Source organism: Artemia sp. Qi Xiang Cuo, chromosome 18, assembly GCF_049724085.1.
Source record: "Artemia sp. Qi Xiang Cuo chromosome 18, ASM4972408v1, whole genome shotgun sequence".
Classification (NCBI taxonomy): Eukaryota; Metazoa; Arthropoda; class Branchiopoda; order Anostraca; family Artemiidae; genus Artemia; species Artemia sp. Qi Xiang Cuo.
In genome coordinates, this window is record NC_142811.1 from 43581798 (window position 1) to 43599205 (window position 17408).

Genomic DNA, 17408 nt, shown 5'->3' on the forward strand with positions numbered 1-17408 from the left:
AGATAATGCAATTAGTTACTAAAAGGTGGGGCTATTTGAAACTGCTTGGATGTTCAAATTGATGGGTTAGACTTCCTTTTCTGTTATACATTTCAGAAATAAAATGTCTTGTTTGTAACTATAAGCTGCAAAAGCAGCAACAAGGAATTAAAACTATGTATTTTGCTAGTGTAATGTAGCAAACAGATCTCTCTGATTCTCTGTAATAGAACACTGCCTTAGTATTGTCTTAAATTTTATTTTTTTAATATGTATATTTTATTTTATTAAAATTGTTTTTGGCTTTTTTTCTTTATAAGGCGTATTTATTTTTTTCAAACTGAGGCTTATTGACGTTAAATGTTTTAACTGAACGTTAAACGTTTAAAAGTTAAACGTTTTAGCTAAGGTTTGCACCAAAGAACTTGGAGAAACTTAGAGAGAAGGCAGAATCTCAATTTTGGTGCTCCTATAGCAACCAAAACCACTAGAATTTCAAGTAGTAGAGCGGTGGTAAGCTTAATTTTCAAAGCTTAGCAGTCTGGCACCGCGAAGCAGAAGAGTGGTTCACCATTGAGTATGTGAGCACAGAACTTGCAATTGAGTTTGTGAGTACAGATTAGAATTAATGAAACCTAAGAAACTTACATGATAAGAACGAACATTTACATTAAGAGATCTGCATAAACTTCATACATATTACATGTTAATGCGTAGTATATACGCGTGTAGTATCTGTCTGGAGCTGTAAAAAAGCAAAGGCAAAAATGCCAAATTCTGTATTTTTGTAGATAGAAGCTTAGAACTTATAAATAAGGGTTTTCTGACGTACTGAATTTAATATAGTAATTTTCATCAAATCACTCGCGTTTTTGGGGGAATTTCATAAATTCTCATTTTCAAGCATAAATTGTCTTTTTTTTTATTTTTAATTTTAAAACCCACCTCCTCTCCTCTCATTGACGAGACAAGAGCATGAATTGTCTTTGGAATTTTCAAGGCTTAAATTGTTAGCAAACTGATACTAAGAAACAGTACAGGGGATAAACATTGAGTTTGTAAGCACGGTGCCTATTTGATAAGTTCTTACTTTGGCCGGTGTCTTTGAGAAGGCTATAAATTTAGAAGGTCGAATCAAATGCTCTAGTAACACTTACCAAAGATTAGGTTTTGGAAGATTTTTTCCTTTGTACTTCTAGTTTTAGATTTTAAAACAACTTTGTCGTTTTGCTTCTTTTGAAAATTATTACCGTCATTTTCAATTATCTGTAAAAAGGCCTATTGAAAAAGGCTACGTAAAAGGCCTATCGTAAAAGTCTATGTAGAAAGGCCTATTGTAAGGGAGCTGAAGAACATTTGTTTGTATTCATGTTTTTTTCTTTGTGCCAAACAATTATGAAACTTTAGAAATAAACGTAGGAATACAAACCTAATAGATCATCGGAGCTTTGAAGCCTATTTTTGCGGTTGTTTCTTTTCTGTTGTCATAGAACATCATGGTCATATTAGCTGCTGGAAGGATCGAAAATTAACTTTGTATTAAATTTTTGTGAACACCAACAAAGATTATTTTGGTAAACCATGGGAAAAAATATTTTGGTACCCCCCTCCCCCCTGAAAAAATAGAACAATAACGTAACTGTGTATTGTTGGATTTTTAGCTTTTAATTTGTTTCTGCTGTAAAATTTCACTTCTGTTTTTGGATTGTTTTAAATGTAAGTTTTATGGCAGTTTACAATAGTCCATACAATCTCATTTGCACTGTAAACAAGATTGTATCGGCATCAGGTATGTATTGCTCTATATTCCCCCCCCCCTTCAAATATTCCAGCTACTAGTTATAGGATGCTTAAAGTATAAAAATAAATATTCTAAATTAAAAATTTATATAGATGGTTTCAGTTTCAGTGTATTAACGTTTATTGTAGTTGAAAATTTGTATTCTTAATCATAAACCTAAATTGCACCTAAATCGTTCATTGAATATGTTTTGTAAATATAATAATTGAGTTTAGTTATGTAGCATTGAATCTGTGGATTCTTGTTTACCCTTTGGATTAAAGTTATGGATTGGGTTAAGGTCCATAGTTTAGATTAAAGGTCCATAGCTTAATCTTAAAATATAAGATTTGGGTTGGAATCCCAAATTTAGATTATACCGATTACCTCTATAGTTTCATGCAATAATCTGAGCAGTGAAAGGAAACACAGGGTAATGCAGTCAAAAAGGAAAGATAAATAGACTTGGTGCTGCTTTTCATGGTTTGCTAAAGATAGAGATCTAAAAGCTATGGGGTAATTAGCTTCATACAAAAAGAAAATTCACACTAGCCAAGCCTTTCAGTTTTTAACAGCCGAAACAACAAAAAATATAGATGGGAGTATTTGTTAATTAACACATTATTACATATTATATACTATAGCTTTCCTTTTTTTATTTTTATTTGTCTATAGTTTTTAACATGTTACAGTGCAGGAATAAACACATAATATCATTTATATTTTGTTGTTCTTCCACTATTAAGAACTGGAACACTTGGTTAATAGCGTGAGATATTTTAATTGGAAGTTGTATCGATAGCCAGTTCTACGGCGGAGTAAAATAAGGGCATTGTTTCTTGTCAGTGAATCATCAATTATCATCACGCCACATATTTTCTTTGATTAATTCTTTATTAAATCTACTCCTTCTTCCACTTGACTAAAGGCTAATGCTGAGAGCGGAACAAAATTCTTCATATTTTTAAAGTTTTTATCTTTTTTTGTGATTTTGTTCAACCTTAAATATTGAACATTAAACTAAAACAAAGCTTGGCTTTATTATTAAAACTTCAAAAAATAAACTAAGAATTGTTAGGTGAGACCCTACCCCTTTGAAATATCAGGTTCAATAAATTATTAGTAGTTCTTATATGTGCTTTTTACTAATAAACTGACCGCTGACATTAGTTTTGAACTTATACATACGTAAATTTTTCAAAATCAGCGTATCAATAGTTGTAAAAAGTAACAGGATGCTGGTGGTGTTTTTAGCCGATCAACTCATGAGTTTGGTGCCCATGCTGAAAGTAAAATTCATTTAAGTTGTTTATAACTGTTCAAATGCCCTTTGCTAAATATCTGTGTGTTGTAGTTTTTATCTATCTTTGAAAAATACGAACAGACAATCATCATAATATGATTGGTCATCATAGGAATTGCTCCTCAATTGCTCCAAAATTAGGGAAAGGACATGTTTTCTAAATATTACAAGGTTTCTTATATATTGCTTGATATTTTGATAATTCTAGAGAATTAAACATTGAAAAATAAATTTAAATAAAGTTTAGCCTTGATGCTGAAAATCCAAAAATAAATTGAGGATTGTAAAATAAGACCCCACCCCTTTGAAATATCAGGTTCAATGTATTTAATAGTGGTTCGTATGGAACTACTTGGGAATATAAATCTATATCTCACAATTATTGATGTTCATGTATTCATGTCAAAGTTTTTTTTTATGTTTATAAGTGTTTGTTTGCTAATGAACTGATCGCTGATATTCACCTTGAACTTATAAATAGAAAATGGAAGCTGACAGTCCTTAATCCCAAGATTAAAATCTAAAACAAAACTATAATTTTTCAATGGAATGCGCTGGAAACTAAATCACAAGGATGGAATAAACAGAAGGAATGACAAATTATGGCTCATGAATTGAGGTACTTCTTTAAAGTGAATGCTCTTAATAAATATGTAAAAGCAAAATAAGACCTGAAAAAGGAAAATTATTTTATTCTTGTAAGCCCTTCGAATGAATTTTAAGAGGACTGCTGCAAATGACAAAATAAGCTCTTTGAAAATATTTTGAAATTTCTAGGGAGCTTATGCCCTCCATTCTTCTTATTTGCGCCACTGGCCTCTCTGTCTGTAAGTTCTTATTCACATTTTCTGGTTAAAAATCAATATTGATAGACTTTTACAAATTTTGTTGGCACGCAAACTTACTTTGTACATCAAAATCAACAAATCACTCCATAATAAAAGGCAGAATATAGACGTACCGGTGGCGCGCCATCACGCCGATGTGACTGGCGGTGCGCTAACGCGCCGCTGAAACTTTTCTCCACACCGTCAATTCTCTCATCGACGGCACGCTACCGATATATTGGCTCGACGTTGGGGTTTACTAACTATAGCATCAATTAGGAATAGGACTAACATATAATGGAAGCAAAAGTAACTTTCAAAAATATGAAGATCAAATGGTTTTACAAATAGAAAATTTGAGTTTTAGTTTATCAATAGTATGATAAAAATTTGCGAACATTGCTTTCAAGTCTCAAGACAGAGTTTGTAATTTGACGATTATTTTTTTATTCTATGACAATGGTGGGAAATGTAGTTCACCATTCTTTAGAAGAAATAAATTAAAACGAAAATAGTTGGCAAATGCACTGAAATTCAGATAATTTTCTGCTTGTAATAAACTAGGCATCCCTGTGATGGATAAAAAGCCATTAAAGAAGTCTAAACTTGGGCCTCCAGATGTTTATCCTCAAGATCCAAAGCAAAAAGAGGTTATTATGAAAATGAATATTGACATTTTTGGTAAAACCTCTAGCCTAGCCTACAGAAGGCTATTGTGACTTTTTGCTTGTATATAATATGTTTGAGGGGCTAGACTAGGGTAAATATATACAAGATTCCATAACTGACACATGGGACAAGGCAACCATACTACTCAATTCTTTTGTGTGTGGTATTTTACTATAGGCCTATGCTAGCCTGATCAATTCACTTGCAAATGCATCCCTCTGGGGTTGCAGTAATTGACCATTATAGTCATAGGTCCTTTATATTCTAGTTATCAAACATTGTCATTTACAGACATCCACCACATGGCTATTATGGGAGTAAAGTTAATTTGTGATTCAAATGGGTGTTATATATAGATTGAGGATGCAATACTAGGTATATATTTACTCATTAGGGGGGTGGGGGTATATAGGTCAATATCTACCAAAACATATTATTCAGTTAGGACTAAAGTGAATACACCATTTGATGCCTTTTTTAATGCTGATTATGAATATAATAAGCATTTCTATAGGAAATGAACTTCAGCCCCCCCTATATATGCCAATTCAGGGTTTGGTTAGGTATCGCCTATTAAGGGGGGGGGGGGGCTGAAATTAATTTATTAAATAAATGCTTATTATATTCGTAATCAGCATAAAAAAGGCATCGAATGGTGTATTCAATTTATTCCTAACAAAATAATATGATTTGGTAGATATTGACCAGTATATATTCTGTGAATATATAGGCTCTAAGAAATTAATGAATTTCTTAGAAAAACTGGAAAAACAAGCAAAGAAGGGAAGATAAAGGCTCTCCCCCTGCAAAATGTGTTAACTAGGACTATTCTACATATTATGGAGTAAGAATTGTTTTCTTTTTTTTTCCTTTTGTCCAGCTGGACTCCTAGGCTTAAAATACTGGTTGGCAGGTTGGCTAATTTAAAGATTTGTATATATATATATGCACTGTCAAATTGGCCATCTGGTGGTATCCTGTCATTTACTCTCTTTTAGAAACTAGCCTACTATAAAGACAAACAAAAGACAAAATGATGTTTTCTCTAATTAGCCTATAGAGAACAACAAAAAGTCATCTGGTATGACTTTCAAATGTCATACCATTGTATAACAGCTTGACAAAAGTAATACAAATTACTTCTTATACATCAGCTCATACTAGGATATTACAGAGCAGCATGAATAAAGCCATACAGATGACTTTATGTATCAGTCTGGTTGCAGTGGTACCTGCAATCTAGTAGAGGACATATTGTATGCCAAAATTGGTAAAATTATACTTTAGCTACTTTTGGCTATCTTGGAAAGAGGTAAGGTCAGGAAAAATGAAACTTTCAGGGGTGGGTCTACAGGCTAAAGTATGTCCCAAAAGGTACTTTGAAGTACCTACCTCCACTTCTTCTCCCTCTAGAGGGTCCTGAAATTTGTCTACATGACATGTCTATAGCCTACCTATTGAAAATTTAATAAAACAACATTTTATGTTAATTTTAAGTAAGCAGTTTCTTTTTCTCTGGCTCAGAAAATGCAATTCCTGTTATTTGAGTAGAATTTTAAGCCATATAAATGTTTTTTTTTTTCAAAATTTAGAAAATGTATTTGCATATTAAAGATATGAAGTTGTGTTTAATCAAATTTAATTGATTAAAGTTGTGAAGCTGGGAACAATTTTGTTGTACTTCATTTAAGCAGAAGATCTATTTTACAAGGTTTCACTTCTATAACACACAGATTTTTAAAGGTCATCAAAGGTCAGGACCCTCCAGAGGGAGAAGGAGTGGAGATAAGTACTTCAAAATACCTTCCCAGGACATACTTTAGCCTGTGAACCCATCCCTGAAAGTTTCATTTTCCTAACTCAACCCCTTTCCAAGATAGCCAAAAGTAGCTAAAGTAGAGTAATCATGAAACTTACAGTCCCCTTGCTTTTATAACAAGGAAAATCACTTTATTGCATAGGGAGCACAATGTGCTTTTATCCTCTACTGTTAACAGGACAATGAACATCATAGAGTGCTGTCCAAGGGCTTATTTTGAAGGAAATTGCCACATCTACCTGGTTTTGTAATTAACAAAATATGGCAAATTTCTAGGTAGTGCTATAATTTAGTTAGGATGAAAGTGCTTTTTTTATGCTCTTTCATAATTCATATAAAATACCTTTGGGCCCTTGCTAAGGTCTCAAGATGCAATTAGCCCCAGAAGCAATTATGAAGCAATTGAATTATGAAAGAGCATAAAAAAGGCATGATGATGATGTTTTCACTTTCATCCTAGCTAAATTATATAGCCCTCTACAAATTTACCATGGACTTTAACCCCCCCCCCCCTGCTCTCCCCTCTAATGTACAAATAAATACCCTGAATTGTTGACAGCAAAGTTTTGAATTACAAAATCCAGTGCTATTTTTGTTGAAAGCATTTGAAAAACTTGAAATGGTCTATATTTGAGTTACCTAATAAATGAGGTTTGAATTGTTATAAATAAGTATTTTTGGAACATATTACTCTTGAACGACCTAGTTATAAACTAGTGAAGCGTTTTTGATAACTTTTCAATAAACTTAGCTGGATTTGATAGATTCTTTGTGTGGTTACAAAAATGAAATACCTTTGGTGCCTCTTTAAGGGCTCAAGATGTAATCAGCACCAGAGGTAATTCCTGGACTATGAAAGAGCAAAGGCACTAAATAATGTTTCACTTTCATCCTAGCTAAATTATAGCACCACCTAGAAATTTACCCAAAATACAATATTTAGAATAAAATCAAATTTGTACAAAGAAAACTGCATCTTTGTATACAAGATGACAAATGATTTCATAATTATAGGTTACAACCATAAATGACATTCAAAGTAATAAACTACTATTACACATTATGCCTATATATCAAGTTTGCCCCCCCCCCCCATATACTCTTATAAAGCAGCATGAAAAAAGCATTACAGATGACTTTATGCATCATGCTATTATAGAGCTGCCTAAATAAAGCTATACAGATGAATTTTTATACCTTGTACAGTTATTGAGCAGCCTAAGTATAGCCATACAGAGGACTTTTTGATATCTTGTTCTATTATAAAGCAACATTAATGAAGTCATACTGATTTCTTTCTTGGTTTTCTCCTAATATGTATATGATGCATTAAAATGTCATACAGGAGACATTATACTGCCCCACTTTAATATAGAGAAAACAATAAAAAGTCATACAGATTACTTTTTTTTTTACATCATACTATTGTAGTGTAGCCTAAATAAAGTTATACAGACAATTTTTTATATTTTGCATGTATATTTTTATTTTAAGAGAAAAGTTCAATATTATTTCTATATTTTGGATAATCTAGATTAGGCCAACAATTATCCCCGCACGTGAAAAGGCCCTCCTGACTATGAAGAGGTTTACATAAATGAATTTCAGAAGCACAATAATTTTTTAGAAGAAAATGAAACTTCTTGGTGGGTGAATGAAACCCAGCAGTTATGTTCTTAGAAATATTTATAAATAAGTTTCAATTTAAATTGTATTGCTTTCAAATAGACTGACATGTATCTGGACTTAACTCTATTCTAGGCTGCACAAAGTTTGGGCTATCCAGGTCAAAAAAGGTGTCATATGTTTATTTTTTCCAAAACCTGAGCTGTTAAAGTAGGCTATTAGAACAATGACTGGACTTCTTTTGCCAAAAACAAGCAAATTTTTCAAGTGACAGCAAGAAGCAGCATTAAAACTTAAAATGAGTAGAAATAATTCCATGTATGAAGGGGTTGCCCTCTCATCCATCTTTTTAATATCTGATTCTATTATAAAGTTGTACTGTAACTATCATTCTATTATAAAGTCTTGTTATAGCAATATAAATAATGCCATTCTATTATATAATTAATTAAAAAAAAAAAAATTTATCCAAGGGAAGTAAAGAGTGAAGTTGGAACTTAAATCAAACAAAAATTATTACTTTGCAGCCTATCTAACTTATGTTGATAAAACTACTGCAAATCAAAAAACTGGTTATAATTCCATGTTTGTAGGATTATAGGAAGCTAGTGCTTTATTGAAAACACACAACAATATAGGAGTTTTGGTACAGTAAAAGCAAACCATTTAAGGACACTTCTAACAGTAAAAAAGTAAAGTATTTTAGGATTGTTGCTTTTCTTTTTCATTTAATTTGGCATCACTTCTGTATAATGAGCTCAGTCCAATGATTGACTGTCATTTTGGATCTGAAGAGGACATTTCATGATTATTTTGTAGACAAGTTTGAAGTGAAGCATTCTTGATAGTATTAGGACTACAGACTTGCTTTACAATTTGTATCATAACCAGTCTTTTTCCATTTTATAGAGAGAGTTAACCAGGTTTCCAGAGTTCATATTATGGTTTATTTGTTCTTCATTTCAAGTAATACTAGGTGAGACCAAGATGTTACCTGATAAATCAATCCATTATTTTTGTATGCTGTTTAATGACTTTTTACTTATTAATACAATATTTATCTTTATGCCTAAGTTTTTAAGTTTAAAATTTTTTTTTAATTGTATACTGAAAGTTTCTGATATCACAGCTGAGGCTTATGTACTCACTTTTGACTCCTAAATCAATATTCTCGTTTTTTATACTTAGCTTTTGTGTTTTCAGTAAAGTACTAGTTTCTATAATTCCACAAACATAGGGAAATATCACCATTTGACTTATTTGTATTAACTTTATCAATAAGTGTTAGATAGGCTGTGAAGTAATAATTTTTATTTGTTTTAAGTTTCCACTTTGCTCTTTACTTCCTTCAGAAAAACTTTTTTTAAAAAATTAATCTTTGCCCATTTTTAGTAAAAAATCATACAGAAGGCACAAAACTATGACAAAAAAAAACCCAAAAAAACAAAACACCCAATACCAATGCATTACCTTAATTCCCACTTCAGAGCAAAATTAAGGTCCATGCTGGATCTGTTCTGCTCCATGTCAATGATGGTAATTTGGAATGTCACTGTGTTATGGGCCCAGTGATGTTGCATTAGTTGGCCACTGAGAGGGGTGGACTGTCCTACTGATATTTTCATGGTTTGTGGTTCCATTTGTTGTCAAGTCTTGACTTGAAGGAGGCACTAGTGGGTGCAGTCATGGTTTCATCTTGAAGGTTGTTCCAGTTGTTGGAAATACACTCAGTAAAAAATGATATACTAATGCACCCAATACACATGCTAATGATATGCCCAATACTGCATACAGCCATTTCCCCAGGGACAATGGAGGTCATATTGTCACCAAAAGTGCTGTTTTTAGTGCTATATGGCACTTATGGATGGTAGAATTGGAAAAAAAAACACATAGATATGAGCAATAGCTCTCAAATGAGCCTTTAAACATCTCTTAAAGAAGTTCTGATAGCCCACTATCGCCAGCTTTTTCACTTGAGACATGGCACCAAAAGTGCTGTTTTTAGTGCCATTTGGTGCTTGCAGATGTTGGAATTTATAAGAAGAACGTAGATATAAGTAATAGCTTTTATATGAGCTATTAAACATCTGTCTACAATATTCTGATAGCTTGCTAGCCCCACCCCTTGAGAAATAGCACAAAATTTCATTTTGTGTGCCATATGGCACTTGCAGATGGTGGAATTTATAAAAAGCATGTAGATATGAGAAACTCGTATATAAGGAGAAAACCAATAAAGTCATCTGTATGGCTTTATTTAGGCTGCTCTATAATAATGTGATGTATGAAAAGTTATCTATATGTCTAAATTGTTTTATCTATACAGAAGTGAGGTAGTATAATTTTTTCTGTATGACATTTTAGTCCATCATTCATATAAGGAGAAAACCAGACAAGGCATCCATATCACTTTTTATTACTTTATAATAGAGTTAGATATTAAACAGTCATCTGTAGGACTTTATTTAGGCTGCTCTATAATAGTACTAGGCATAAAAAATTGTCTGCATGACTTAGTTTAGACTGCTCTATAATAGAATAGTGCATAAAAGTTATCTGTCTGACCTTTTATCTTTTTTTATATATAGAAGTGGGGGAGTATAATGTCAGCTGTGATTTTTTTTTTTATAAAATGATCACTAGGATGTGCTATATTGAAATATTAAATCCAATTTTCAAGTAAATGAGACTCCTCCAAAGTTTATAAAACCATCCCTTCCATAACAACCTTAAACGCCCACAGGGCACAACTTACGATGCTTACCCCTGGCTTTGGGGGTTTGTTTCAACCCCAAAAGTCTTGTTATATGATCTTTGGACTACTTTGAATAAAATGGCTATAAAATTTCAATTGGATTCCTTTTTAGAAAATATAATGTGTGTGTATGTGTGTGTGTGTGTGGGGAGGGGGGTTAGCTGCTTTCTGATCACTCTTACTCTTAAAAAGGGAACTACAACTTCTGATTAACAATCCAATAACTCCCCTTCCAAAACTTATACAACCACCCTTTCTATAAAAACTTTATATGCCCCCAGGGCATAACATACAGCCCTTGCCCTGAGGGCTTGGGGGAGGGGAGTGGTCCTCAAAGACATAATTTCCAGATCTATTGACTACGCTAAACAAAATGGCATCTCAAAATTTTGACTGGGTGTGTTTGGGGTAATGATGTGCATGGGCGGGGGGTTGGTTGCCCTCCAATCATTTTTGACTGTTAAAAAAGGTACTAGCCCTTTCAATTTCCAATTGAATGAGCCCTTTTTGAAGTTTCTATGACAGCTCCTTCTCTTCAAAGTGCCCGGGTCTAAAAAATAAATAATACAATGTGCCAACATCATTCTTTACTTAGGCAGCACTATTATACTGACTATTAAATAATTTTTATCTCTGTATACATAGGATTTACCTGGGAGGTATCAGATTTACTCAAGACTTGGGATAAGTTCATCCTGCCTGAGATGGGTTGCTTTGGTGCAGTAACTCACAAGAACAACAGAACTTGCAAACTATTTTGATTGTTAAGTATTTACTAGTGTGACCTAGAGCAACATTAAATATTTGTTGTTGTGACAGCAACTCCAAAACAATTTTGGGGCCAACCAAAACTTCACCATACTAAAAACATCAAAATGAAAACTATTTTGCCTTCTGGCTCCATTTTAGGCCTATTTGCACCTAAAACAGGGATTTTCTATGATTTTTCTAGTTTGTTATATAATTCTTCAGATTTTTTGTTGCATTAATCTTACCACACTGAATCATGAAAAGAAACAAGTAGTAACTTTTCTTGTTTTCAAACAAGCCTAACTAAACTGTTATACCCCCAATTCATCTGCATCTGATTGTTGAACAACACAACAATGAACATGGTGATACAACTGTTATGTTTTATAGGGTTATTGAATAAATAAAGCCTAGTAAGAATAAGTAAAAATTAAGTAATAAAGTGATTATTTTTTAACCTGAAGGAAATAAGGATTCTGTTGATATGTCAATAGTCAACTAAAGGGATGAATATAACAAAATATGATGGGGAAATTGGTCTGTCTAAAAATATGTTTTTGTAGGTTACCCAATTAACTAATACTTTGATAGGAAGAAAACCTATTTTATTCTTTTTCTGAATATTGTCTATCTGGTCATTCGTCTGATAATGCACCTCTCCCCCTGATTGTCCATGGTGTAGCTCTAATAATATATTTCTTAACTGTTTTGCATCTTGTAATATGTCATGTCTCCTTTGTTGACCATTTTTCTCACATCCTTAACCTGGGGAAATCTAGTTTTGGACCAGTGATTGATTGTAATATTGAAAAAAAAACCCACTAAATTTAAACTATCTAAAAATGTGTCTAAGAATGGAAGGAAAGTTGATAATTTGCTTAATAAATATATACTACTGCTACCACTACTTACAGCTCACAGCAGCATTAACCTACCTGAGGTTAACACAGCTATGCATCCTTCTTTATACCAATCTCTTCAAAGCTTGCACTTTATGCCTCCCAAGAAGTTCCAGTTTCTTTTAAAAAGCTTCCCATAACCTCCTCACATCCTATTTTCAGACCAATACTTTTTGCTTTGCCCCAGATGGATGGCCTAAAAGCAAAATCTTAGGCAATCTTTCATTCTTTGTCCACAAAATGTGTTCTAGCCATCTCGACTTTTCTCTCATTACAGCCCTTTAAAGTTGGATAGAACCATATTTTTTGTACTGATTACTTTTTAAAATACAAGCAGACATACAGGAACCCAAAACGATCTGCAGATAATTTCTCTGGAAAAGACCTAATACACCCCTCTTCATCTTCCAAAGTACTCATGTTTTAAAACCATACATGACCACTGTCAACATTGTAGCTTCTAATATTCTAATTGCTGTTTGCTCACTTATCCCCTTGTTCTCCCAAACTTTTTTCAACTGTGGAAAACGCCCTGAGCCATGGCTATTCTACTTTTAATGTCTTCACTACATCCACTATCTTTCCTAATAATACTACCCAGGTAAATGAAGCTATCCACTTTATCCACATCAAATCTTTACCTTCATTTATTCCTAGTCAAAGTAACTTTGTCATCTTAACCCTTTCATTCCGTAGGTAACCATATGGTAACCGTTCCTTCCACATACCTAGTTTCTTTTGTGGTTCAGGTACCGTTATCAAATTTAATACCGTCAGAGAGTGGAAATTCTGCTCTCCATGTTAAAGTACATTTGACTATTCTAGATAGCCCTTTACGTATTCCGTTGATCAGTGAAAACATTATTATATTAACGGTCATAACAGACAATAATTGGATGTTATTGAAAAGCGACGAAAACGGTGAAGGTCAATTGGTCTTAAGTTTAGTAGCTTATTTTTTTTCTTAGAGTATGTACTTTTATATTGTGTTTATAAGAATCTAATTTAGTTTTATCTTCACCCCCCATTTTTGTGTTTCTTTTTACATTTCCCATATGGTAACTTTAGGTTTTGAGACGGGTAGTTTTTGAAGAAACTTCTCATATGCTATTTTGTTTTTACTTGTTGATTGTGCTCTATATTCTTTCTTCTGATTCACTTTTTTTTATTTTTGAAGCACTTCATTCTGATTGTCCTAATTTGACGAAGCAGAAGCATCCATGCACCATTGGTCTGATCACAAGTTTCTCTTCCAGAGACAATGTGCCTCTCTTAGTCCAGTGAAAACTCTATACCAAGAAAAGAGGAAGAAAATGTTTTCAAGGAGAGGAGCAAATTTTAAGAGAGAAGCTTACCCAAGAGTGAGCGGCAGAGATAGTTCTGCTACCATACCGCAACTCTGAGATGGAAATAATATATGATAAAAACAACGAGTCTCATCCGTTATGAACTGCAACCCCTGGTGCCAGTTTCACATATGCCACCCTACAGTCTGTTCAGCCAGTTGACGATCCTACAGGAGATTTACCTCTCAGCATGTTGAACTATTTCGAAATTTTTATGGGTGTAGATGACCAATTTGATGCTGGAGAAGCCACTACATTCCCCACTACTGAAGCTCAGCCGTCTCTCATCCAATCGACAGGTTCGTCACCTATTTCTTCTGAAACCGTCCCCACCGAAACAATGAAAAACCAAGATACCACAAAAGAATACAAATGGCAAAGAAAAGAGATTAAGCCAAATGATATTACCTGGAATTCTTCTCTCCCGAAAGCAACAGAGGGTCACTGACACCGTGATATGTTTATGAACTACATCACATACAGTGAAGTCTCTGGAGTAGTTGACCAAGCTACACTGCATGCAATAAACACAACACCTACCAGGAGTGCCCTACAGCTAACCCAGCAGGAGATGAATCTGTTCCGTGAAGATGCTGATGAGCATTGTAAAGCTCCCATCTATGAGGATGTACTGGGAGCGCACTTTCCGACACACTCCAATCGCAGAGGCTATAAGCCTTGACAGATTTTTCATAAGTCGGCAGTTTTTTCATTATCAATGACGACAGCTTACCAGTGCCATATGATCAAACTGGTCATGATAAGCTGCGCAAAGTCAGACCAATGTATGAGAAGCTCAGAGAAAATCTAAAAAGGAAACCGCCAGAGGAAAGACCAGGTGTGGATAAACAAATGATTCCTTTCAAGGGTCGGCTAAGTTTCAGACAGTACTCGAAAGATAAGCCTCGTTCATGGGGTGTCAAAGGGTTTACGACAGCGGGTTTGAGAGGAATTGTCTATGACCTATAAATCTAAACAGAAAAATGCTCAGTTCCGGCTAGTCCTTTGGGGCTGGGTGCTGACGTTGTCCTTCGACTGATAGACAATGTGCCATAGGGAATGAATTTCAAGCTGTACTTCGACAATTTTTACACTTCTGTCGACCTTATTCATCCCTTACGCGCGAATAACGGGATAGCATCATGTGGGACGATAAGGAGTAATGGAATGAAAGGTGCAATTTTGGAAAGTGATGCATCATTGAAAAACAAAGGGCGTGGAAGCTATGATTATAGAATTGAGAGGCACAGAGAAGTCTCCATTGTGAAGTGGTTTGACAATAAACCAGTGCATATGTACCTCATCATATTTACCTCATTGTTCTGTGCCGTAGCTCCAGTCGACCAGTGTCAAAGTTGGGATGGACGTACTCGTAGCAGTATCGTGGTAGAACGCCCATGGGTTGTCCGTGAGTACGACAAGTCAATGGGTGGAGTAGACTTGTCTGAAATGCTTCTGGAGCTCTACCGCACTGACATACGGTCCAAGAAATGGCACATGCGGATAGTGTATTATTTCCTTGACTTAGCTGTGAATAATGCTTGGCTTCTACATAGGCGAGAGTGCAAAGACCTGGGTAAGCAGCATATGTCCTTTATGTACTTTATGATGGATATTTGAAGATTCTCTAGAGCGTCAGGAGTTGTCAATAGTCCTCGTGCTGTTCAAACCTCTGTCAGTGCTCTTACAAAGTAAATAGCAAAAACTTTAGAAGTAGGCATGCCGTCAGAATCCGTGCGATATGACACTGCTGGCCATCTACCCTACACAGTCAAAAAGGGACGTTGCCGGTACGAAAAGTGTGCAAAGGGTACAACTAGCCGAATTCTCTGTGCTAAATACAAGAATCGGTTGTGTTTGAACGGAGACATAAACTATTTTATTAATTTCAATATTTAGTGAAATTAATCTTTTTTATCCTAAGTTGATCACATGGTAACCCTTTTCATTTCAGCTTGCAAATGAAAAATTAATAAATGTTGAAAGTAACTTGAAACAAAGATTACGGTGATTATTATTCCAAGGTGTCAGAATTTTTCAATCACTCCTTCAATGTTCTGGTCTGAGGGTTAACATTAATTTTCAAACCTGTTCTTGAACCTTGAACTCTCAAAGCCTCCAAAACCTCATTAACCTCGCTATTATTTTTAGTTTCGGCCACTCAACTAATCTGCACAATCTAAATATGGGAGGGTTTTACCTTCTCATTTAATCCCATGCTCTCCCATAGCCTTTGCTGTGTTCCTTAAGACAAAGTCAATCAAATTGATTCATATAAATAGGGATAGAAAGCAACCCTGCTTTACTGCTGACTCAACATAAAACCTGGTTTCTAACCTCGTTTCCTACCTTAAACACAGCAACATTGTTCTCTTACATAGCACTAATTATTTTACTGTATTTATATGGTTTACTATATAATGATAGGACTTTTGTGAAAGCTTTTCTAACAGTTGAATTAAATGCTTGCTCACAATCTACAAAACTGAGGGATAAAGGGGCTTGAGACGCTTTTCAATTGTTATTCCAATATTGAAAATTTAGTTGATCTATCCTCTGCCCTTCCTGAAACCACATTCTTCTTTGCTTAAAACGTGATTTACTAAATCTCTAAGTCTAAAAAGTGTCATCTTACTAAGTAATTGGCTTCCTACACATATTGCCTTTATTATTACCAAACTCACTCTTGTCACCTTTCCTGCAGAGTGACCTATTTAAATTTTTCCTAAAGTCTATTGGTTCTTCCCCCTTTTAAAAAATCAAAGTCATATTTTTCAGTAAAAAACGTGCTAAATATTATAAAATAGTGATTTCATTGTTTTAGTATTTTCTTTTAGTTTTGTTTAAATCCTAGATCTATATCTTGAGCATCAGTGAAAAGGGGGTGAATTGTCAGAAAGATGGTCTTGATATTTAAAGAGGACATAAAATAAGGAGCCTTACTTCTCTTTGTGATGTATAAAAACCCAAAAGACCTTCCTTTTTTTTTATTCCTCTATCATTTTTGTTGCATGAAGACAGTTTTTCAATAAATAATAATAATAGTGTTTTTTCAGAAGGGCTGGTAAACTGCAATTTTTCCCTAAATCTTGCTTTATAATTTGCATCAGTTTTCAGTTGGTCATATCTTCATCTTTATTTTAATTTTCATTAATGTCTTGAAATCATTAAAAAAAAATTCTTTCAAGTACAATATTTCTCTTTACTTCCCTGCTTGAGCTGCAACTTGCACAACTTGAAAGAATTCAATACAACAAAGTAGCATTCACCATCTATACCTTAAATCTGCCAATAAAACAGCCGCATAATGTAAACAGCCAAAAAATGCCACATAATAATCAGCCAAATAATGTAAAAGCAAAAGTTCCATTTTACCCTGATTTACTGTGCTAAAATATATGAGATATATCAGAACATTTTTATGGGAAGAGAGGAAGGGGCTGTTTTAATTTGTAAGAAGTGCTATTTTGGTCCAATTTTTCCAAGTTGAGAGCTCCTGTGATCAACCTTAGGGTTAAGGCCCTCCTTTCTATTTGTAGTTATAAATCCATTCATAAGTCCAGACAGTTTAAACTTGATTGGGAGGCCCGAGGTTTTTTATGGAAGAATGTAAGGCTTTAAACATATGTGCTAGGCCAACATATGCTACCTT

The 17408-nt window shown here is 34.0% G+C and overlaps 1 protein-coding gene across 2 annotated transcripts in view; it reads left to right on the plus strand.

The window, feature by feature from the left end:
- The first annotated feature begins 4402 nt into the window (after positions 1–4402).
- The window catches only part of kto (mediator complex subunit kohtalo), a 149920-nt gene continuing 136914 nt past the window's right edge, over positions 4403–17408 (plus strand). For both annotated transcript variants that reach the window (XM_089104671.1, XM_089104672.1), the window contains exon 1: positions 4403–4539. In XM_089104671.1, the coding sequence (XP_088960797.1) occupies positions 4465–4539 (75 nt within the window). In that variant the 5' untranslated portion in view covers positions 4403–4464. The remainder of the gene's footprint in view (positions 4540–17408) is intronic.